The 24,229-nt window shown below is 41.7% G+C and overlaps 1 protein-coding gene across 2 annotated transcripts in view; it reads right to left on the bottom strand.

Moving 5' to 3' along the window:
- Positions 1 to 24,149, bottom strand: part of DNAJC17 (DnaJ heat shock protein family (Hsp40) member C17) — a 30,179-nt gene extending 6,030 nt beyond the window's left edge. The window contains exons 1-10 of one of the 2 annotated variants that reach the window (XR_006415264.1): positions 23,882 to 24,149; positions 15,907 to 15,976; positions 14,603 to 14,661; positions 12,907 to 12,994; positions 12,597 to 12,679; positions 11,576 to 11,672; positions 10,863 to 10,912; positions 10,292 to 10,369; positions 9,096 to 9,176; positions 7,945 to 8,067 (exon numbers count right to left, since the gene is read on the bottom strand). Coding sequence is in view for 1 of the 2 variants with exons in the window: in XM_044435629.1 (XP_044291564.1) it covers positions 7,945 to 8,067; positions 9,096 to 9,176; positions 10,292 to 10,369; positions 10,863 to 10,912; positions 11,576 to 11,672; positions 12,597 to 12,679; positions 12,907 to 12,994; positions 14,603 to 14,661; positions 15,907 to 15,976; positions 23,882 to 23,959 (807 nt within the window). In the remaining variant the exon portion in view is untranslated. The remainder of the gene's footprint in view (positions 1 to 7,944; positions 8,068 to 9,095; positions 9,177 to 10,291; positions 10,370 to 10,862; positions 10,913 to 11,575; positions 11,673 to 12,596; positions 12,680 to 12,906; positions 12,995 to 14,602; positions 14,662 to 15,906; positions 15,977 to 23,881) is intronic. The other variant, XM_044435629.1, reaches the window with a different exon arrangement.
- Positions 24,150 to 24,229: the final 80 nt, after the last annotated feature.

Below are 24,229 nucleotides of genomic sequence, written 5' to 3'. Positions count from 1 at the left end.
GGCACAGGCAACCTTTTCTCTGTGGAGGGCTACATTCAGGAGCTGGCCAAAGCTAGCAATGGGCACAGCCAGAACCCCAAACAGATGGATCTCCTATTTATTTTTCCTTTCTTCCAACACTTTCTCTCTCTCTCCATTCTTCCTGCCCAGGGGGATGCCATCAAATGCACTGGCAAGAGATCTGCACTAATTATATGTAGAGAACTTCTGAAATTAGGCTGAGGGCCACAGGCAGCCCTAGAGCCACAAGCTGCCCTTCTCTGATACAGAGAGATTTCCAGACATACATCCTTGCTTACTATCACAAGTGTGCTTAAGTTGCCTGCTTTTATTCTGGAGCATGAGCAGCCAAGGGGCTCCATTTGAGACTTGGACTGGTTTTCTATTAAAAATTACCTCAGTTTTCACTGCTACTTGCTCCCAATGATGCTACTTGTAGTGAAGAGCACTTGTGGGGGCAAAATGCAAGCAGGAGGGAATTTTCAGACAAAAACCAATACAAGACCTTGATCTAAGTTGGGAACACTTCAGATCAGGGTCTGGCAGCCTCCTTTTTCTCCAGAATAAGAGCATTTGGCTTAAGTATGTTTGTTTAAACATGTGACAAATGTCAGGTAGTTTGGCCTCCAGTAGAGCTAAAGTTTGCATTGAATGCTGAACTCCACCCACTTCTGCATACCTGTGCCATCAAGATAAAACTGAAGTATGCCCAAACCTCCTAATTAACCAGGGACACTTCCCTTTGCTTCGGCTTCTGGCTGAACATTATGAGTGAATGTAAGATTTATTTATTTCCTCAGGTTAATTTCATGAGTGAAGAGCCTTTCAGAAATGCAAGGCATCCTATACTCCACAGCAGGGAGAGACAAGCTCCAGGTGTTTTGGTCAGAAACTGGCACAACTCCTGATCACCGGCCATGTTTATGGAAGTTGTAATCCAAGACATCTACGGGACAGTGCGTTGCCTACTCTTGCCATTGAACAAAGTACAGCAGCATGACTTCTCAACTAGCTTGTAGGTGATTCCCACTCTAGTCAAAATGACAGCAATTTTGTCCAGTTGCCAATGCCAAGAGAGTGGCTATCACTAACCACAATCAGCAATGATGCCTGCTTAATCTGATTATGTTGTAGTAAATGATCCTCACCCTAACAGACACAAAAAAATGAATGTCCTCCATTGCATATCTCAAGAAGCATGCCAACAAACAGGTTAGTTGGCACACAGGATGTTTCTTTCTAGATGCATCAGGATGACAAAACAGGAGACATTCTTTTTTATTAGCAGAATGGTGGAACACTGCTGCACTGGGGGGAAATCTGTGGTGGATCCATTACCACGTGTAGAAAACTCCCAATTCCAGCAGATAAAGAGCCAGAAGTGGAGCAGCTTTTTACCTCTTTGGTTTCTTTGTCTAAAGTTTAAAAAACCCTTCGTTTTAAAGGAATTAATTATACTAGCTGCAGGTCTTGCAGTTTGGGGGCCTGGAAAGGATGCACTGGGGAAAGGGGGAGCTTAACTGGCAGATCCACAGCCCCCCAACATGAGCCCAGAATGCCCAAATCTGTCCCCATCCCCACATCTGTCAACACATTGGGAAGGGCTGGAAACTATGGCCTCTCAGGAAGCAGAGGAGCTTAGAAGATTTCAAGAGTAGGGCAGCTTTATAGCTATGAACTGGAATGCTTGCAGGCATATGCAGTGACATGAACAGGATTAAAAAACCAAAAGAACCCAAAGGCAGATGGAAGTTTTGTGATTACCACCAAAGTATACTAGAACTCTTGCAAGCTTTTAAGGCTACAGATAAGGAAACAATCTGAGATGGATACTAAACTATAAAGATATAATCAAGAGATTTGGCTTTAAAAGACTATGGAGAAAGGGATTAGTGGAAAGGAGAAAGAGAAGATCAGATTATAAGCATGTAGAGCAGGGGTCTCAAATTCGCGGCCCACGGGCCAATTGCCGGGACAGACGGGGCACGGGGGAGGGGTCCTGCGGCCTTCAAAGCGCTGGCAGCGCTCGGGCCAGCCGCGGGATGAGTGGCCCACCACCACCGCGGTGGTGGAATACTTGATGCAGCAAAGCCTCACCCAGACTCTACTTCCAGTGACCCCCAGGTAAGTTGAGTTTGAGACCCCTGATATAGAGTCAAGTTCCATCAACTGGGAACTCAAGGAGAATTATGTGGAAAGTGCTAACATCCTCAACTGAAGGAATAAATGAGGCTACAGAGGAGGAAGGGTGGTGATGAACCAATGCAGTTGTTTATCACAACAGTAAGACAATGATTTTGTATCAAAGCATTAATTTTATTTGAACTCTGACAGTTACAGGCTTGGTGTTCGAGGCATACTGCCCAGCATCTATGCTTGGCTCAGAATAAATCTTTTAACAGTTTTGAAATCTTTGTATAATAATAGGAATGTAGCTTCAAAGGTTATTTTCAAGCTCCTTGAGGGGGATTATCACTGGAGTTTGTGCTGTGAGTTTAGAAAATTGTCCAAACTGAGCAAATTATGGATAATTGTTTCATTTGTTTTACACATGCCGCAGAATTCAGCTGTCCTACTTGAGAATTCAGGATATGGTACATAATGTAATAGACATGGTTTTTGTTATCAAATGTACCTCAAGTTTAAAATAATGTCATTTTATGCAACCAACACAGCTTGGGAACATGGCTGCTGACAAGATGTATCTTCTTCTGCTATGCCAACTGGCCAAGGTATAAATCACTTTCATTAAAAAACATTGACTTCTACCCTCTTTCAGCCTGAAAGTTATATCCATTTTATCCTTTCTATCTGAAAACCCATTGGAACATCTGTATCAGGTACATGAACTTGTCCATACTAATATATTTCGTAATGTTTGGAAACAACAACTTGTGAATGGACCACATAATTAGGAAAAATTTCAGGACAAAGCAGTCCAACTTCTACAGTCTAGTAGACTGCATAAGACTTCTATTTGATTAGTTCAAAACTCTCTCCTCAATAGAGTTATGCCCTTAATTATTGCTGCCAGCTTTTTATACCTCTCAGCTCAGACATACTAATCCTGTGCAGCAGGCAGAGATGATGGCCTCCCAGTCAGAAGCTTTTATGATGGAAACAAGCCAAGACAAACCCAATCACATGCCAGAGATTTCAAAAGAAGCAAGATATGAAAGCCAACATTCTACTACCTAAATGCAAACAAAAGCTTCTGTTGGAATCAGCTGTCGCTGCCCAGTTTTCAGACAAGAGACTTAACTCCAACAATTGAAATGGGGACTATTTGTGACAATAATGTCTACATTACGAAGGGAAGAAATCATACGAAGAGAAGAAATCATTACAATCATTCTGGTTGTAAATACAGAGCCTTGTAGAGTCAGACAGGAAAGCCACCTTTCATAGTGAGCTGCAAGTGCATCCTGGGTAAAGCCACCCAACCAAAGGAAACGTCAAGGAGATTGGGAGGCAGTTTCTCAGGACTTGACATTTGGAATTAAGTACCAAGGAACTAGCTAGCAAAATAAAAACACACACAAATAATAGCCACCCCTGAAAAGCTGCCAGAATACCTGCTCATTAAGTACGCAACAGCTCCTTTCTCACCTACACACTACTGGAAAAGGTATCCAGGTCACGTGCACTGAGAAAAGGAGGTCAAACTGTGGCAACAGAAACCGTGGTTCTTGTTTTTAATAACTGAATGAAGAGGATGCGGTTAGCTGAGGGTTAGGAACATCTTCCACATCCTACAGAAGCACAAGAGCTGTTGTTATAAGGATACAGAACTGGCAGTTTAAAGTCGTGTTTACTGATTTCCCACTACCCGCTCCTCCACCTGGTCCCATTTATCTAGTGTCTTTTGTTTGAGTGATCTTCAATGGACTCTTTTTATTCTCTTTAAGTTTGTGCATAGCTAAAATTAGCTGCCTTAACGAATAGGAAAAATCATTAATACAAAGTAAACAAAACTCTGAGGACACATTCTGCACTCTGCCAAAAAAAAAAAAAAATGCAATCAGAACAGGGATTATTCTTCCACTATCCGTGGAAACCATAGAACATCCGGTCTTCATAAATGCTCAGTACACAGGTGCCACAAGCCAAATGATCCCATTTGGGGATCTGAGGAAGATAAGATCAATTTTTAAGAAGAACCAGATTTCAGAAAGCGTATCCCAGAGGTTTGTTTTAACTTAACTAAGTTGCAAAAAGTGCTTCAAATATGTAGTTTCCCTAATAATGTTGGAACTTCCCAACTTCATAGGCCAGCAGTACAGTGATGCCTTGTAGTTGAAACAACTCTAACTTTGAACAATCCAGAATTTGAACATTAGAGTTGAGATAAAATTGCTCCACAGTTCGAATGATGCTTCTAGGTTCAAACTGCAAGCAAAATGAAAAAAATGTGGTTGTAGCAAAAATGTCATTGGTTGTGTGCCCAAGCAGAAAACAAAAGCCTTGATGTCCTGAATTGATTCATCTTGACTTGAATTGATTTGTCTCATCTTGAATCAATTCATCTTAAATCAACTCGGGACATTGAGCCAGCCACAACAGTGCTGGGGTAAGTGTGTTCAAAGCGAGGGGGAGTATTTTGAGTGGGATTAATACTGTCTTTTACTGTCTTTTACTGTAATATTTTCTTCTTTATGTAAACATTCATATTTTTTGATCACACCTCATATGTAACCTTGAACTTAATTCATTTCAGGAGGTCATATTTGCTGTTTACCAAAATGGGTATTGTTTAGGGTCTGGGAATGGATTAATTCAATTTTCATTATTTCTAATGGGGAAAATTGCTTTGGACTTTGAACAATCCAGCATTCAAATGGCTTCCTGAAGTGAATTAAATTCAAAGTATGAGGCACCACAGTATCTCCTATCTTGCCTGACCTGGTTTAGATCACTTGGCAGGGTCCTCTTGGCAAAGACGGCACGTAGCATCATGAGAAATAATGAGCAGGTGCTTGCTTATCAGGCTTGCTAACAAGCTTGCATTCCACGCATACTGGCTTCCCTTATTCCCATCAGCCACAGCATGACCTTGCTGCTTAGGGTACCAGTTAGTAGAGCTAGGCACCATGTAACTTTAAAGCACACACAATTTTAATAATGCATGTCTTGATGTAAACAAGCAGAGGTACAGCCCCTCTTTGTTTGGACTCCTTCCAGTAGGTTTGGACTGTTTGTCCATTCCAGCTGATGGGGGCTGTGTGAATTAATTGATGATATATGCTTTGTAAGTTATTCAATTTAATAATAATAAATCTCCTTGTAAGCAAACCTGGACCTGGCTTTATTGCTTTCCTCAGGATTCCAAAAAACTTTGAGTCCACTGCAAGAGCATACACCAAGAAACAGAAGAGCAAAATCTATATTCTAAAGCAGGGGTGTAGAACCTCAGGCCCAAGGTCCCAATCTGACCATCCTGGGGACCCTAGCTAGCTATGTCCCCTTTCTCTTCCCACCGATCATTTGGTGGTTTCCCAGCATTTCAGCAACTCTTCCATCCCTAAATTCTTAAAAGTAAAAAAAACCTCTCCTGAGCTTTAATCCTGGCAGTAGGAACTTTAAGCTAAAATACTGTCATTTTGCCCCTCCTTTTATTAACATTACAATATCACCCAATAGCTGAAGGTCTCCAAGTGGTTCACAGAAAAATAGTGTAAGAATACAATTACATACAATACAATAAAACATCATAAACTAGGCATTATAAAATTTAAAAAGCAAATGTAAAAAGCTACGATAGCTTACTTAAATAAAGCCACAAGACCTGTTCAGCAGTTGACAGTGCTCCGACATCAAACTAATTAAATGTCCTATCACCGAGGATGGTCTTAACCCTGCTCTGAAAAGATATGAAGGCTGGCGACAGGCAGGCCTCAGTGAGGAGCTAGTTCTGTAACTCAGGGTCTGCCACTGATAAGAACCTTCTTTTTGTTTCCACTAACTGAGTTACACTTGAAAGTGGCAACTGGAAGCCGGCCCCAGAACACAGTCATAGTATACAGGCAGTTTGTGATTGGGAGAGGTGTTCTGTTAGGTATTGTAGTACCAATGGAGGCCATGTAAGGCTGTACATGTTAGAAAGAGCACCCTGAATTGGACTCAGAAGCATACAGGCAGCCAATGAGAGTGGGCCAGAATTGGTGGTGGGTGTTCCCTCCTTGCTTTTATTAGCCAAGGGAAGCAATGATCCAGTACAAACGTGGTTGCAGAATCTTTTCAAGTGCATTGCCAACATCCTTCAGCCATGCTAACTGGAACTCATCCAAGAGAACCTGAACAGACTGTGCTCTGGATTTCACCTGATTCCACTGCAACAATGCTGGAGTCTAAAGCCCAAAAGATGCAAGAGATGTTATCCTGGAAATGCCAAGTAAATATATTGCAGTGGGCCTCAAATGTATCGAAGATGTCCACTGCACTGGACAACCCTGGAGAGCTCTACTGAGCAACAGAAACACTTGCATAGAGGCAGTGAGAAGTATTGCCTCCAAGTATACTCACCTATAAGCACTTATCAGGGTTCGATTGCATCCACTAAGAATTGTCTTCCACTGGCACTCAAACTGTCTCCAGTTTTGTTTCATTGTTGTCAGCTCCAGGGTATACCATGGAGTTGTATAAGCTCTACCCCAGAAAGGGCACTCAGGCCTGATTGTGTCAACTGCCTGGGTCACTTCTGTATTCCAGAAATCAATTGGACTGCCAGCCATATCAGTCAGAAACACCCAAAGAGCCCAAAGAAACCATGTGGATCCATTAGCCTCCAGGGGTGGAACATCACCTCACCCCTGTGGAGGAGAAAACTTGCTATTAGTCTAATCAACTGATTCAGTTTTTCCTTCTACATGACAAAGGGACCAATTCAAAGTCCACGATCTTCAGATCACTATCTCCATGCCTATCCAAAAAAATACCAATCCAGCATGTGCCCTGCTGCGTGTACTGGGCCAATGTCATGTTGGGACAGTCCCATGGTTGTCACAGAGTCCGTGAAACCCTTGGCTATCCCAGATAAGGTGTTCTGAACATGGATTTTAACATCTCCCTGGACCAGCAGCCTTGGGAAAACGCAACATCTCTACTGAAACAATCTCTTGTCAGCTCAGGTAGGGAGACTGCTGGGTTATGGCATGAATCAGAATTGCCAATCTGTCCTGTTGGCCCAACACAAGGTACAAACACTCTAGAACAGCAGTTAGATGGACATCCCAGCCTGGAAAGGAAGAGATGGAATTCCTATAGACCATGGCAAACCACCCTCCAGTCATTTCTGATGTTGTACCAAGTACCCTGGTAGGCAGAGCTAAGAGAGGCTAGCTTTTCCCTGTTTGTCCAGCCAGGTCTCAGTTACACATGCCAAATCCTCCTCCCACTATTAGAATGCAGCCCCCTGAGGCTCAATATCCCTGCTCTATAGCCATACATGTACCACTATAACAAATTCTTTCCTTTTGTGGGCAAATTATCTGCCTCTCCCGCCCCAATCTTTTTCTAAAGAGATCTTCATGTACATCCCTTCCCAAAGAAATGTTCAAATAATTAAATAATAAATAAAGCTCAGGTTTAATCAACTGTGCATTGATTTATCTATTACTTTTTCAAGTGAGCCAACCGTAATACAAAGAACACTGTGAAGGACTGTCTTTACTCATATACAAACTAAAAAAAGTCAGACATTAGGATGCTAACTCTAACATCAAGGCAAATTTCTACTTGCTTTAGTTAGAATAAATTCATTAATGGGAATCTTCTAAATGTCTTAGTTGCATATAGGCTATCTTCCTGGCCAAAGGAACAAAGATAAGGAATAAGGACATTTTGCAGCAGCCTTTACTGGGTCTTTGCAGAATTCAAACAGAGTGTTAAATAATCACTTAATAAACAGCAATAACGTGCAGCAAGAATAGATGGCATTGCCCTTACCTGGGATATTCGTGGCTGGATAGTGCCATCAGCATATAGCGTGCTGCCCTGTGGCTGGCCTTCTAGCCAGGTAATTTTTAGAGGATTGTTTATCAGGCCAACTTCATGCTTCACTGCCATCTCCTGACAAATACAAGCAGCTACCATTATAATCCTCTTCATTTCACTTATCCATGTTCCCGAAATAGAACTCCAAAATATAGGAGTCAGGTCAAGCAGTTAAACTATAGCGTTAGATGGGACATATAAAAACTGCCTAAATTTGGCTTTCAAATTACTTCATAAGATATTGATTAATCTGTATGTGATACAAAGATGTGCCATATTATATGGAAAAGCTTGTGAGTCAACCACCCCACAAGGTAAATAAAAGAAATTCGAATTTCTAGAACAAGCATGCAATGTCACACACAATGTCGTCAAAGAAAATGTGACCTATCTAAAAAGTTTGGAAAAGGAGGGAAATTCTTCTGCAGATGCAGATTTTTTTCCACATCTAAAGCTCTTTGTAATATAGAAAAAATCTCCTGCTACCAAAAGAAATTTTTGATAAATCCAGGGTCAGTATTTTAGAATTTATTGGTAATTTTCCCTGTAATGGTCCCTAGATTCCAGTAGCAAATGGGAGAAGTTTTTACCATTATCTCTTTTGTTTATCATAGTTCAGACTAGAACGGGCATTATCTATAAAAATATTAAATTTCTGTAATACTTTTACTTCTGTGAAATTACTGAGATGCCAGTCCTATGTCCTTTGCTGTACAGCACAGCTGGGAACAAACTCTACTTTTTATACCAGCTCCAAGGAAGAACCTACACTTGCTGTAGCGTTATGGAAGGGTCTCTGTGATTCAACAGCTAAAGTATCAGCAACTTCCACCTCTGCTACATATTACATCAGCTCAGGGAAGAAGCAGCTTGACAGCTAAAGAGGATCTGTTCTTAATGGCAGTACTAAAGAACATTAAATATGCCCTTTTGTATAAAAAAGTATCTTTGCTCCATAGAAATCATTTGTCCTCCAAAATAAGATAACCCACAGGATCACTATCTACCTTATGCTATCTTCATCAATAAATTTCAGTGAATAACTTTTGCACAAGCACAGCCACTCTGATGCACTGAAAAATTCTTAAGTTAAAGAAACTTACAGCAGCTTTCACTGTGGCAAATTCTGCAACCGCACTCCCAGGCTTCCTGCTCGAAATCAGCAAATTGAGAACCTCGCCATACTGTTAAAATCAAGAAGGTAAAAACAGATTCAGATTAGGGAAGATATGGTCAGTTCTTAAATGAGGAAATACAAGATCTCTTGCCAAAATCTGCATAAAATACAAACGGCAAAAGCAGTGAAGTTGGATGAGGGACAATATTGATGAAGGGTAATTATGCTGAGATGTTTTTACACATATTAAAGAATGCTAACTCCAAAGTTTTTAAAAATCAAGGACTGAGCAGAGTTTGCACCAAGGCTGAAATGCAACACAGGCAACATAAAAGTTCACAGGTACTCATACATCAGACACTTCCAGAAAAATCTTTTAGTATGACAAACTCTTTTGAGATAATGACTGATGTTAACACTCGGCCTAGTTCTGAATAATTTTCCAATAAAATTATGTTGCTTTTCAGAGCTGAGGAAAGCCCTATCAGGTAGGGCCCAGCAGATTAAAATCAACCTAGGACCTGCTGAAAAAATACTAATAGTCACAAAGGACAAGATCATTCCATCAAAAGCTATATAGGAATATATCAGCTGTGGAACAGCTTAGAAATAAATACCATTTTTATTGGCATTCTTTTTTGCAATAAAAGAATGAAAGTAGTTACAAGTACAATGGGAGGGTCATTCATTTGTTTATGAATAAATTTGTATCATCCATCTTGGCTTATTCTTACAAAATGACAGTGTTTGCATGGAATGGCTTACTGTGTGAATAAACTGCATGCTAGTACATGCAATATTTGCTCCTGCTTGGTTCTTCCTACCAGGACAAATAGGTAAAAATACAAGGAATGATTTTGTTTAGCATCCTGTCCAAATCCAGGGTCCTTTTAGGTAGGAAATAAATTCAGAAGAAAAACTGTTCCCAAACACACCAGGGTTTGTAATTCAAAAGCAAGCCCGGGTTTCCAATCCTGACTTGTAAAGGCCATGAGACAAGTCACAATCCCAACTTCAAATGACACTTATAGGGCAAAGCAAGCAGAAGCAAACAGCCTGCATACACCAGCATACATCATTCATGGTCATCCAGAATTTGCCTACTGTGGATTTGTGGCCAAAATGGATGTGGCCAGTGTTAGTAAAACCCAACAAAACTGAAGGAGCATGTTGGAACAGGACCTTCTGTAGCATTTGCAAGAGAACTTCTCTCGAGTAGCCTCCCTTGGTGTCATCTTCTTTCTTGCATTTCCACCGTAGCTAGTGGGGGAAAGTGACAAATTAGTTTCACACAGTTCAGTGTACCAGGTGCAATATATAACAGAACATACCATTTAGTTTTACAGTTATGATACAAAAAGAGAACAGATTCAAATGTCAACATTTGTAGACATACTAAAATGAGTTATCTGCACCACAAATGAATAGACACAAGCAGCCCTAGGTATCAGGAAAAAACCTGATAGAACTTTTGACAATTACTACATACATCAAGGAGCATCTGGCAACCTGTCAATATCCCAAGTCACAGAGACTAAACTTCTAATTACCTTCATCCTAGTGCCTAGATTCTAGATTAAAGTGCAAGGAACACATTAAGGTGAAGTAAGTGATAATTCCAGTAAGCAGCGAGGATGCCAGAGGCAGTCCAGCTATCTGGGAGGCTGGAGGCGATCCATGTGGCTTCTACTGATGGAATGATAAGTTAGTTGCTCATCTCTCTTCATAGCTCACATTTTTGGGAATGTCTTACTTTGAGCTTGGGTGTTCCTTTGCCCTCCTGTCCATACCCATCTTGTTTGCCTCGAAGAAGAAAATGAAAATAAAAATACAATGACAACTATTTTGAGAATAAATCATCATATCTCTTTTTACTAAACATTTAGGATGCAATCTTATGCATGTTTAGGTAGAAAAAGTCTTATACCTCCCAGCATTCCTCAACCAGGATACTAATGCTAATGCTCTTGCATTAGCACAACATTTCAGCAATAAATTAGCACTTTTACCTTTGAGCTAGCAAATACTAGTGATGCTGGGCTAGCACTGGTTTAGACTAGGGCAGCGTTGTTAGGGCTAACAATGCAACACCACTCAATCACACCACTGAAAAGGTTATGTCAGCTGCTTGCAGTCATATAAGAAACAAATAACACAGTCCAGAAAAGGGACTAGAGCTGCAATGCTAGAACCCCAAATGCTTACTGAAAAGTAAGTCCATTGAACTCAAAGGGACTTATTTCTGGACATGCATAGGATTGGGTTGTAGATCTGCCAACTTGACTGTTTTCTAAAGAATGCATTCTGTCATTAAAACTTCACAAAGAAGCAAGGAGAAAGGGGTGATTTTCATATGAAATATACTCTGGCACAACAAAAGCAAAGTGGCTCTGAGCATCCAAGAATGTAGTCTGAGAAGTGCCCGGACATTTTGAAGTCAGAGACTCTGAACTTGCCTAGCCTTACCATGTACTCGCTGTTCTTTCTCAAGCCGGATTTGTTCCTGAATGAGTCTTTGTTGCTCTTCCAACTGCCGGGATCCCTCTTCACGTAATCTTAGGATCTGGGAAGAGATGCAGAAGGCAAACATTGCTAAGATAAGTGTCTTTAATAAAACAATCTATTCCTTAACTTTTTGAGTAAGAAATAAGAAATGGCCTATCTGGATCCATAGTCTGCATATCAGCAACAACCAAACTGAAAAGTATTTTTAGAGTAGAATAAGAATATGGAAAGTTGCCTTATTTTAGGTCATATAGCTTAGTATTTTCTGTACTGGTTGGGAGAAGTTCTCCAGATTTTTAGACACACTGAAACCTGGAATCTTCTGCATGAAAACATGTGCTCAACCACTGAGCTATAACTTTTAAGATGGAATCCAATCCAGAGGTTTGTAACTGTCCAAACAAAGATAATTAGGGGCATCCTATATAGGGTGGTAGGAGCATGGAGGCAAATGTCACACCCACATTCCTCACACCCTGGAAAACAGCTGATTTCAGTCATCTAAATGTAGTGCCTCTGAGCAGGAGGGAAAGAGGTCAATAGGTCAGCATATTTTGTATCACAGGAGTGCCTGTCTCCTCCCCTCCCCACTCCTTAAACCCAATATCTGCAAACTCAACGATGGAGCCAGCACAGTTCTTTCCAGGCTGGCTGTGGGGAGGGCAGGCTGAGCAAAGAGACCCAGCTATGAGGTAGAAGCAACTTTCCAGTCTTATAGCTGGCTCTCTAAAAATCCTACACTCTGTCCAGAGGTTATAGGATTGGGCTATTAAAGATTTAAAGAAATACCTTCATGCTGCTTCTTCACATCCTTTGAAAGCCTCATTTCAGATATTTCCCTTTCTACAGAATCTCCACATCATTTATTTCATGCTTCTTTCTGTATCGCCATCTCTCTCCTCTTCAACATGACTGTTGTGTGTGAATGCTCCCTCCCCACACCTCTGGCACAAAATTATTTTGTTTGATATGGTATCCTTACCTCTTGCTCTAATGTCCTAGTTATTTGGATCTCTTCCTCCTTGCTAACCCGGGACTGGGCTTCTTTTTCTCGGGCTTCAAGATCTGTTGCAAACAAGTCCACAAAATTAACAAAACCCAAATGTTTTGGAACAGGATGAAACTCTGCTCGTGGCACCCATTCTCCCAGTGCTACATATACATGTAACAGATACCATCTCATATCTGTAAATAACTTTCATGGAAACAAATGCATTGTTGAAATGAAGCAAGGGTAAGGTTCCCAATATCCTGGCATTTATTCCCAATGTGAAATAGTGAGATTAGCATACCAAGCTTGACTTTTTTCCTCCTTTCATCAAGTTTCTGTGTCCTTTCTGCTGCTTGTTTTTTGGCTTTCCTCACTTTATCATATGCTGCCTATTAATAAGATTACAAGAAGAATACATTGAAAGAAAGTGTTGCAGTAATGATGCTAAGCAACAAAGATTCGTTAGTTGTCAGGGCATTCAAAATCTGTTTGTGCTTATCATTTGATATTAACAAACATGTCTAATAGTCCTAAGCATCTAAATATCTATAATCAAAAACAGAGGCAATGAAAGGTCACCCAAGGAAATGTGAAATGAAGGAAGAACTGTAATTTGGGGGTGCTCCTTGAGGCATCTTTGTCACTTGAGGCACAGGTGGCTTCAGTGGCTCAGAGTGCCTCCTACCAGCTTCAGCTAGTATTGTATTGCAAACTATTTATGATGTTTTCTACATGGTGTGTTTTATATTGTATTTTTTAAATGCTGCTGTAAACTGCCCAGAGAGCTTTGGCTATTGGGTGATATAGAAAACAAATAAGCAAATGAATAAATATTCTTCATATACAAAATAGTGAAATAAGAACAACAAAAATGGACAATACTTACTTCCAAGTACTCATCTAACTCACTGATAAAGTCCATTTTAGATTTCTGACTCAACTGAATGTTATTATTAGAGGTAGGGAATGGTCTGAGTGACACTGAATGTCATCATACCTGCAAGGACCTAGTTTTGCTTAGGAATACTATATATAACTAGAATCCAAGGAATGGTCCTGCACAGGTACAGGGGAAGTGCAAGAGCCCTGCTTGCTGCTTCTTGCCACAACTGCTTCCACTGCTGAAGAAGCTAGCCACTGAAATTGCAGCTTGTGTCTTCAGCAGCAGCTAAACATATAGTCCTCTTTCATGTAGACATTCTTTTTTGGGATTCAGCCTATAATTCTTCATACTAAATTTTGTATTGTAGAACCCAATATTTGATCAAAACCTAAAATCTTTTCCATCCCATATGACCACTAATTTAGAAAATATACAGAGATTGAATAGAGACAAGGAACTCATATAAAGCCACCAAGCAAGAATAAAATAGTTTAAACTTTCCCACCATTTTTAAAAAAGCGCCATTATCAATTAATACTATCAATTAACAGAACAAATGAAAGGACCCACCAGGCCATCTCCCTCCCTCCCTCCCTGTTATTTTATTTATATATATATATATATATATATATATATATATATAAACAAACAAACAAACAATTAAATCAAGAGCAGGAAATGTACATCTTAGTTCCTGTCTTTTAGTAGCTTGGGCTAGTATAGTAGCTTATTCCTGGACAGAGACAGCCTTGCTACCATTACTCATGCTCTTGTAACAACCGGACCAGACATCACTAGCATAATGCCAGCACTGCATTCCACCCATGATTTCTTAAACACCTGTTGTGCAAGATAAATTATTGGTACAAGAGCACTCTTTCCATGCAGGTACAACCCAGCCTCAGTTCCTCACAGTTTAGAATCACACTCTTGTTGAGAGAAGTTCCACACATGAGCAGACAGGCCCCTATCCTGAAGCAACCTGTGCACTGCCCATAGAGGAATAGCTGAAAGAAAGCCCTGAAAGGCTTGTTTTACCTCCAGTCACTGGTGTCCAAGGGCAGAGGCACCAAATGCTCTGGTTGCAGTTATTATACGGAATTAGAAAACTCACCCTTGCTGCTGCATCTGTTAGAACCGCCAATGCCTGAGACAACTGATGGAAGAGTTCAGCTAGGGAACAAGAAATGAAAACATTCATACAACAAGATAGGAAAGCTCATAGAATTCCTGGAGAAATAGGAATAAAATTGGTCTGAGTAAAGGATTTTATAGTATGGGACAAAGCTAATCCACCACCATAAAGATATACTTCCAGACTTGAATTTCCACCATTTAAAGAATGGTTTAGCCTTTATTGGAAATAAACTGCTGACTTGATTTCTCAGTTTGCAGTTATTCAGAACAGCAATCCCATGATGTACTACCCTTGGCAGTCACACTCCCTTGGGTACTACCTCAGCTACTTTAAAAATCATTGTAAACTTCAAAAGATTTCTGCTCTCCTCTGTATTCTTGGGAAAAATACTTATTTCAAGAAAACCTATCAGGGCTTTAAAAATCCATTTCAGAACTTTCCATCATCGGGGGTCCTGTTTGTTTGTTTGTTTAAGAAGGCTTTACAAGGGTACAACCCTATCAAAGTAGCTCCTAACAACTAACATATCAAACAATACATATAAAAATAAGCAACTATAACATAAAAGCAGCATAAACACATCAATAAAAATCTAAGCAAAAGAAATGTTAAAAACCTGTGTAAAAGTCATAATTGAGGTGATGATATATCTTCCTGGGGGAGGGAGTTCCAGAGATGTGGGGTCACTACTGAGAAAGTTCAGTCCCTCTTGCCTTACGACTGATGGTTGTTTACAGCAGAGCAGAACCTCTGAGGCTGGTCATAGGACCTGGGCAGATTCATATAAATGTGTGGGGCATGGATGGACTTCATTGAACCTGGTCTCAAGTTGTTTAGGACTTTAAAGATGAAGATCAGTATTCTAAATTGAGTCAAATAAATCAGCAACCAATTCAACTAGTACAGAATATGACCCAATTATTTCAAATGAAATTAAATTAGAAACAGGCAAAACATTTAAAGGATTCTTTTAGTACAACTAAACCTCCCAGGAAGCTTTAGCAAATGGAAGGTATAGAAATGAAATAAATAATTGGTCACATAAATAAGCCAGAAAGACTGCCCTATATACTCCAGCTCAGCTTTTTGGAAAAAGTTCTCCATAATGTATACACTTCCTTATGTATCAAAAGTACTTATGTAAAAATACATAGAAATGGTTAGGCAAAAAAAAAAAAAAATCAAGAGATGAAATCTGGATAAACCAAGTCACTCCTAGTGATCAAATGGGTGTCAATAAAAGTTGGAATGCTGACACTTTCTATGAAGATTGTCTGTACCTGCTTTTGGATTATCTGGATTTTTATCTGGATGGCAAGTCAGAGCCTTCTGTCTGTAGGCTTTCTTAATCTGAAAAAAATTACAATGAATATTGTAATAAGTAGATGGAAAAATGTATAAAGTAATGTACAATTGAAAACATCCCCCCACTAAATGGATTTAGAAGCCAGCATATGCTAGTAGGAGTTTTATTCCACTGTAAAAGAGTGTCCAAATACATCAGCATCCACATGACAAATGACAATAAAGCTGCACTGACATTCTGCCAGTATCCAGCTTCTTGGCAACAGTACATTTCACATGCAGCAGAACAAATGCCTATCTCAGTAAAGCTAGACAGAAGGTTTTCAGTTCTGAACACAGGCAAATGGCAAACTTCAGACTTGCTGCTACACTAAAGTAGTGTCTTCACATGGTAAGCATAAGAAGTAATCAAGCCAGGCTGTGCCCTTAAACATGCAATGAACATATACTGGGGACCTATAGCCAGTTAGGATTTCCCCCAGTGTAATTGGGAAGCACTGTGTGTGCCCCCCTTATACATTTGGTGTAGTGTTGCTGAAAACATAGCAAACATAAATGTGAATTAAAAGAGGTACATCCTGACGGGGACTGGGCGTTGCTGACGGGGTTGCTGATGGGGACTGGGCATTGTTCTCTATAACCCCAGTTCTCTGTCAGCTTCACTGACTCCCCATTGAAGTCCGGGCCCAATTCAAGGTGTTGGTTATCACCTATAAAGCCCTCAACAGCTTGGGACCTGGTTATCTAAAGGAGTGCTTGCGTCCATATATGCCCTCCCGCCCCTTAAGATCGGCTGAGGAGGCCTTTCTCCGGGAGCCCTCTGTGAAGGATATTAGGAGGGTGAATACCCGGAGGAGGGCCTTCTCTGCGGTGGTGCCCCACCTATGGAATGCCAGAGAGGTCCGCCTGGCGCTGTCGTTATTTGTTTTTCGGCGCCAGGCCAAGACCTTTTAATTTAAATATTTTAATTGTTAATTTGTTGTTCTTATTTATTGGTTTTAAATTATGGCCGAGATACTCTGAATTTTTAATGTTATCCTATTTTATGTTTTATCTGCCTTGTAAGCCGCCCCAAGGCTTTCTGCGATGGGTGCGGCATAAAAATGTTATCAGTAAATAAATAGATCCTTGACTGCTTGGACTTCAGTTGCTAAGACAAAACTAGTTTATTTTACAAAGTAATTGGTGCTACTATCTCAAATACTCACCAACTGATCAACAGTTGAAAGAGGGAAGTCAGTAATGTTTAGCCAGTATTGCATAGAATCACTGATACACTGATCACAATCTTTCTAAAGTAAAAGTCTGAAAGACTTGAACACATGTCTAGCTGTGGAGTCCGGAAAGTTCTACAATTTTTTCCTGTCTAAACACACATAAGATTGTGCCCTAAACATATATATATATATAAAGAGCAATTCCTTGGAAGAGTGCCCCAGATAACAGGACTGTTCAGGGTCTCCCTCCTCAAGACATAGGCATTGCTATGACCCCCGGTTCTTATCCCCTGTCCCCTTGCAGTCATTGAAGAATGGGCCATGTCAGCTGCTTCCTCATTTCACAAATGCAGCCTTGGAGGACAAGTAATTGAGACATTTCAGTGAGTGGAAAGGGAAGCATAAAGACCAGAATATAAGAAATCCTATGGCATCTCCATTCCTGACCTGGCAATGTACCTTATTTAGATAAGCTCAAAGGCCTGTCTAGAAGGAAAGTTTATAAAGGGAGGATGGAGAATGAAATATGCAGCTGCATATCTGAGAAGCAGTGGAAAAGCTGTCTTTTGCGGAAGTTTGTCTGCCCTTACGGTGAGGAACCCACCCAATAATATCTCTGGAAAACTGACTGAAAACCAGTGTGTGGCAAAGTTCAACATGTTAAGGCAGGGCTGAGGAACGGTTCAGTGTGAGAGCTAAATTCCATTTTGGAGAAGCTCTCCAGGACTGCATTTCAGTAGTGAGCAGGACCAAAGCACGCATGCACACATACACACGGGGAGGGGGGGGGGGGGGGGGGGGGAGGAGAGGGAAGAGGGAGAGAGAGAGAGAGAGAGAGCGCACGCACGCGCGCGCTTTTACTGCCAGCAACTAGGTTTTCTGAGAGACAATTCAGAATGGGGAGGGGGGAAGAACAAAAAGCAGGAAGCTACCCAACAAGCAGTGGATGTGGTTGGCCCAACACTCCCCATCTCTGTGTGCAGACTTTTCTTTCTGTCCAGGTTGATGGATTAAATTACTTTAGCACATCAAATGCAGCAATTATCAAGAAACAATATATATAACATCAATTCATTGTGTGAGCATTAATATTCTTGATTATAAAAGCCTGTCTGTAATCAAGTAAAGCAAAATCTTATCCAGAGATGGCAAGTTCAAACAAATCTGCAATTGGCTAAAAACCTCTGGTATTTGATCACCATCTAGTGGACAGTAAGAGTAGGAAGGTGTAAGGAATCTGGCACTCTGCAGATGTTTTGGACTACAACTCCCATTATCTCTGATCATTAGCCATGCTATCTGGGGGAGGGGTTATATCTAAAACATCTGGAGGGCAGTAATGCCATATATTTATTTAATTTAATTTATTGTGTATTTTATTCGATGTTGTGAGCCGCCCCGAGGCTTCGGCAAGGGGCGGCATAGAAATGTTTTAATAAATAAATAAATAAATAAAAATATATTATCTTAAAAATTATAATAATAGCACTCAAAAAGTTCCTTGAATGGTTACCTATGGTGAGTAAAAATGTAAAAATATTTTACAAACTTGGGTGTGTGTGTGAAAAGAATAGATATATAGAGACCAAATAGATAGTAATAAAAAATAGGATACAAACTTTTGTAAATTTACTTAAACTGATTGTCCAGAAACAATCCATGGTAATTTATTATGTGCTATTGTATTTCAATGTATTTTATTGTGTTGTAAGCCGCCCCGAGGCTTCGGCAAGGGGCGGCATAGAAATGTTATAATAATAATAAGCCACTATTATTATTATCACAGAGAAATGATGTTGTGAAAATAGTGGCTTGTTTAAGAAGATACCTTAAATTAATGGCCGAGCTGTGCTTATAAACCAGGGACTTTCTAACTATTGGACCCTATTGCCCATCTTGGTTAATAAATAATTCCAAGCACAGGATTGGGATCTGGATCTTGGAAGTGGTTAACACTTCTCTGAAGGAGGGTCAGGTGCCTGCCCCTTTAAAGGAGGCGGTAGTCTGACCGGTCCTGAAGAAAGCGTCACTGGATCCAGAGATGGCCACTAACTATAGACCAGTGGCCAACATCCCGTTTCTGGGCAAGGTGTTAGAGCGGGTGGTGGCGGGACAACTCCAAGCACTCTTGGATGAAACTGATTATCTGGACCCATTTCAGTCCGGCTTCAGACCCGGGTACGGTACTGAATCTGCCTTGGTCGCACGGTACACTGACCTGTGCAGGGAGAAGGACAGGGGGAGTGCGTCCCTGTTGGTTCTCCTGGACCTCTCAGCGGCTTTCGATACCATCGACCATGGCATCCTTCTGGATAGGCTAGCGGGATTGGGGGTTGGAGGCACTGCTTTGCAGTGGTTCCGCTCCTATCTCAATGGCCAGTTCCAGAAGGTGGTGCTGGGGGACTACGGCTCTGCACCATGGCAGCTATGCCATGGAGTACCGCAGGGGTCCATTTTGTCCCTTTTGCTGTTCAACATCTACATAAAACCGCTGGGAGAGGTCATCAGGAGGTGTGGGCTGTGGAATCATCAGTACGCTGATGATACCCAGCTCTACCTCTCGTTTTCCACCAATCCAGGTGAGGCAGTGGCTGTACTGAACCAGTGCCTGGCCGAGGTAATGGGCTGGATGAGGGCCAATAAACTGAAGCTCAATCCAGACAAGATGGAGGTCCTGTTGGTTGGCGGATCGGGCTTCGGAGAGGGTGAATTGAACCTAGTCCTGAATGCGGTTGCACTCCCTCTTAGGGACAAGGTCCGCAGCCTGGGAGTGCTCCTCGACCCGGAGCTTTCATTGGAAGCTCAGGTGACAGCAGTGGCGAGGAGCGCTTTCCTTCAGCTTCGGCTGATTCATCAGCTGCGCCCCTACCTGGAGTACGACTGCCTGGCAACAGTGACACACGCGTTGGTGACTTCCCGCCTTGACTTCTGTAACGCACTCTACGTGGGGCTACCCTTGAAGACGGTCCGGATACTTCAATTGGTTCAAAATAGAGCTGCCAGGCTGCTGACAGGGACTGGGCGTTATGTTCACATGACTCCAGTCCTCCGTCAGCTTCACTGGCTTCCCATTGAAGTCCGGGCCCAATTCAAGGTGTTGGTGATGACCTATAAAGCCCTAAACGGCTTGGGTCCTGGTTACCTGAAGGAGCGCTTACATCCATATACGCCTGCCCGCCCCTTGAGATCTGTGGGAGAGGCCCTTCTCCAGGAACCCTCCGTGAAAGAAATTAGGAGGGTAGGTACTCGGAGGAGGGCTTTCTCTGCGGTGGCGCCCAATCTATGGAATGCGCTCCACAGAGAGGTCCGCCTGGCGCCGTCGTTATTTGTTTTTCGGCGCCAGGCGAAGACCTTTTTATTTAAGCGTCATTTTAATTGTTAATATTATTTGCTTATTTTATCTGGCCAGGGTGACTTATTTTATATTGTTATCTCTTGTATTTTAATTTATGTTGTGAGCCACCCCGAGGCTTTGGCAAATGGGGCGGCATAGAAATGTTTTAATAAATAAATAAATAACTCAATGTGCATTCTCTTCATTATTATGCTACTCCAGTTCAGACAAAGCATAAGATGTTGGGATGGAGTCCCTTTGGGGTGTGGTCAAATTTCATGCAGTTCACAGCAGTGTTCTGGTGGCTCTGTCCTTTTTGCTTGCCAACCCATATGTAGGTGGCATACATAAGATCTCTCAAGCATGTTCCACCAGCCCTGCTGTTGGAACCTTCCTATTCCTTGTGGGAGCAAGGAAGGAAATTTGCCCAGAAGTAGAGAAGAAGGTTTGGAGGATAGGATGGGACACAACAACAAGCTGCAGTGCCAAAGCCTTTGTGTCAATCTTGGCCATTTTTAAATCTGCCATAGGACAGAGCAAGCTAGTACTATCTAGCTGTTATTGGGAAAGCCTGACCTTGAAGTAAAAACAGGAAGGACAAGATCTCCCCTCTCAAATCTCCATGCTATTGGGAACAGAAGATTTTGCAACCACAGACAGCCACTTGGTGGGGGTAGCAGGAAGAGGTGGCAGCAATGAGTGAAACAATCCAGATATTTAGATTAATGGAGCCTGATCTAAGCCACATTTGGTGGGAAAGCCATGGAGTAAAGAGTTCCTAACTGGTAAAATGAACTGGGACCTTATGAAACCTGTATGTTTTATTCCAGATTGTGCTAAAGGTGAAGAAGATTCTGATCAAGGAATGCCAAAAGGAGCATTAAATCCCACCAGTTGCATGTCTGAAAGGAGGAGGAGGAGGAGAAGTAGTAGTAGTCTTATAATGGTACTATCTTATGCAGTGAGGTTTTCTCTGAGGGAACTTGGAGAGCAAGAAAGACTAAGTAAGCTTGACAGCAAAACCCATCAAGGGTAATTAACCACAATGAGTTCTCATGTCAACTGAATTCAGACCACTTCCTACACAGTGGCTTATTTTTTCCATCAGCAATCCATTGCTTGTTCAATCCACAATGGGTGGTAAGTTCACCTAATGTGCTGCAGGAATCCACTATTGAGCCATTTGGCAAGAGTGGCAACTTCTCTGCTACCAGTGACAGCCTGTTCTCTGATGCCCAAGCAGCACTCCAGAGTGATTGTCACTGGTTTACCACTGGTTTGTCAGGGAATAGCAGTACAAAAAGCAATAAGTAGTATGGAAAGGAGCTGCAAAAGTGAGGGAACTAATATCTCCCCTTTCTAGAAGACTCGGAGAATTGTTGAAATGGTGGAGAACACTAAGCAGTATTGGCTCAACAGTTAAAATTCATAAGATTACATTGCTATTGCTTCCCTCACCCGCTTTTGGTGTACCTTTTTTGTTGTTTTCTTCCCCTTTACCAATGCTCTTCAACTGACAACTCCATGATTGGCCCCTGGCAACTGTGCATAAATTAGCCTATATGCAGGCTTCCCTTGTCACTTTTCATGTATGTTACCTACTCTACTTTCCAGCTTCTGTTGAGTGCTGAAACATACAAAGAAATTGACCAGGAAAGGCTACACATACCCAGCAGCCCTAAGAATACATTTGCAAAGGGCTGACAAAAATAATACAAACAAATACAACGCCAAGTGCACATTTCTTAGGCTACATTAAAAAAAACAAACAGCAGCAAATGGAAAGGGGTAACAATCAGACTAGAGAGGAGAAGGCAAGATAAGTTCAGCTGTGAAGGACATGAGGATACCAGCTGGAGGACTGAGAAACAGAACAGGCCAGGGTGAGCCTATTTATTTATTTAATTCCATTATTTGTTTAATTCCATAATCTCTTAATTATCTGTTGGAAAAATGTGGATTGTTCCGCAAACAACCCACATACATACCTTACTTGCAGGGAGATTTAGCATGTCATGAAAATCTGCCCAGAAAAAAAGGAAATGACAAGAAGAGATAACCCTGTTCATAGGGATAACTTTTGGTTCTAGCCTTAACGACTGTGAGCAGTGCCACTCAATTTTTCAGTGAGTCAAAGGCTCTCTCTCTAAAAAGCAAAACATCTCAATGTATACTGAAAGCCACTACAAATCACAGTTTATTAATACAGATATGCATTACATACTACCAAACTAGCCATCAAGATGATAGATGGAGAATATGCGGAGGGCTTGTAAACTACAAGGGACTCTGGGGAGTGCAGAGTATAAGGCATCCAACAGCTACTAGCTGTGATAGCTATATATTATTTCAGTATCATAAGTAGCATGACTCCCATCACTAGTTTCTGAGCCATATGAATGGATGCACACCAATGTACACACGCCCCATTTGCTGGCTTCCATAGGGATCTGGGTGGCCACTGTGAGAATGGAGCTGGACAGGATAGGTCTTTGGTCAGATCCAGCAAGGATCATAAGTTCTTATGCTGCCTCCCCAAACCTGGTGATCTCCAGATATTTAAAGTCACAACTCCCAGAATTCCTAACTACTGGTTGTGCTATCTGGGCCTGACGGCATTAAAGTCCAAAGCATTTGTAGGGCATCAGACTGGCAAAGGCTGATGCCCTACAAAACACCCTAATCAGTGATTTACTAATGAACCACTCATTTATGATAACGTAAAGGGGTTCACTTTGGGATACCATTGGAGCAGGGCCTACCTCTGCCCCCAATGACCCCAATCAAATCTACTTTTCTCTGCACTGCTTTACATGTTTCTAGGTTACCTTAAAGTGTGCAAGAAAATTGGGCAGGCAAAACAGAACGCTGAGAACTCATTTTTAGAGAGACAAATAATAAATAATGGAAAGTATAGGATAATTTTCACGTAGGAATGCCACATCTCACATACACAGTGTCATTCTAAGGATAGTTATTCAGAATTAAACTCCACCGAATCAAAGGGCAACTACTCTTATAGTACAAGCTTATCCAGACTGGTGCCTTCCAGATGTGTCAGGCTATAACTTCCATAATTCCCAACCAGCATAGGAAGCTGCAGCCTGACACATCTGCAGGGCCCCAGTTTAGAGAAGGCTGTCCTAGTAAGCGTGCTTAAGGACCTGTAAAGACGCACGTCCACTAATGAGGCCTTAGATTTATAGTAACAATTACTACTCGACTTTTAACAATTTATGTCTTGTGAGACAACGAGGCCTCCAAGGCCCTTCAATAACCTAAAGCGCGCCCCTCGTTCCCCACTACGGCACGGTTTCCTCCCGCCACCTTTCCTTACCGTAGGGAGTGCTATGAGGACTTTTCTCCCCGCACCCCACTTCAACCCAGAGCCCTCCTGACCTCTTTATCCGCCGCCTTCTCGCCGACTCCCAGAAGTGCGTACAAGTCCAACTCCAGCAGCTCTTTATCAACCGCCATTTCCTTCGCGCGCCCTTTTTCCCCCCTTCACAGACCAAACTGTTACTCTTTGCACCGGGCCGGGAACCACCAGTCCGATCCTCTTCTTGCCACCAATACTCCTTCACCCTACGACAGCGACTTGGCTGCTGGGAAATGTAGTCTTTCCCTCCTTAGAATTCTCCGCTAATCGGAGATGATTGGATTAACTGGAACTACAATTCCCATCATGCCCTGTCCAATACGCGGACCTGATACAAGAAAATAGAGGAACCAGAAGGACTCCCATAA

This window comes from Varanus komodoensis, unplaced genomic scaffold, assembly GCF_004798865.1.
Source record: "Varanus komodoensis strain SLA01 unplaced genomic scaffold, ASM479886v1 scaffold3, whole genome shotgun sequence".
Lineage (NCBI taxonomy): Eukaryota > Metazoa > Chordata > Lepidosauria > Squamata > Varanidae > Varanus > Varanus komodoensis.
The sequence above is the reverse complement of the archived record's forward strand: the minus strand, read 5'-3'. Positions and strand labels throughout refer to the sequence as shown.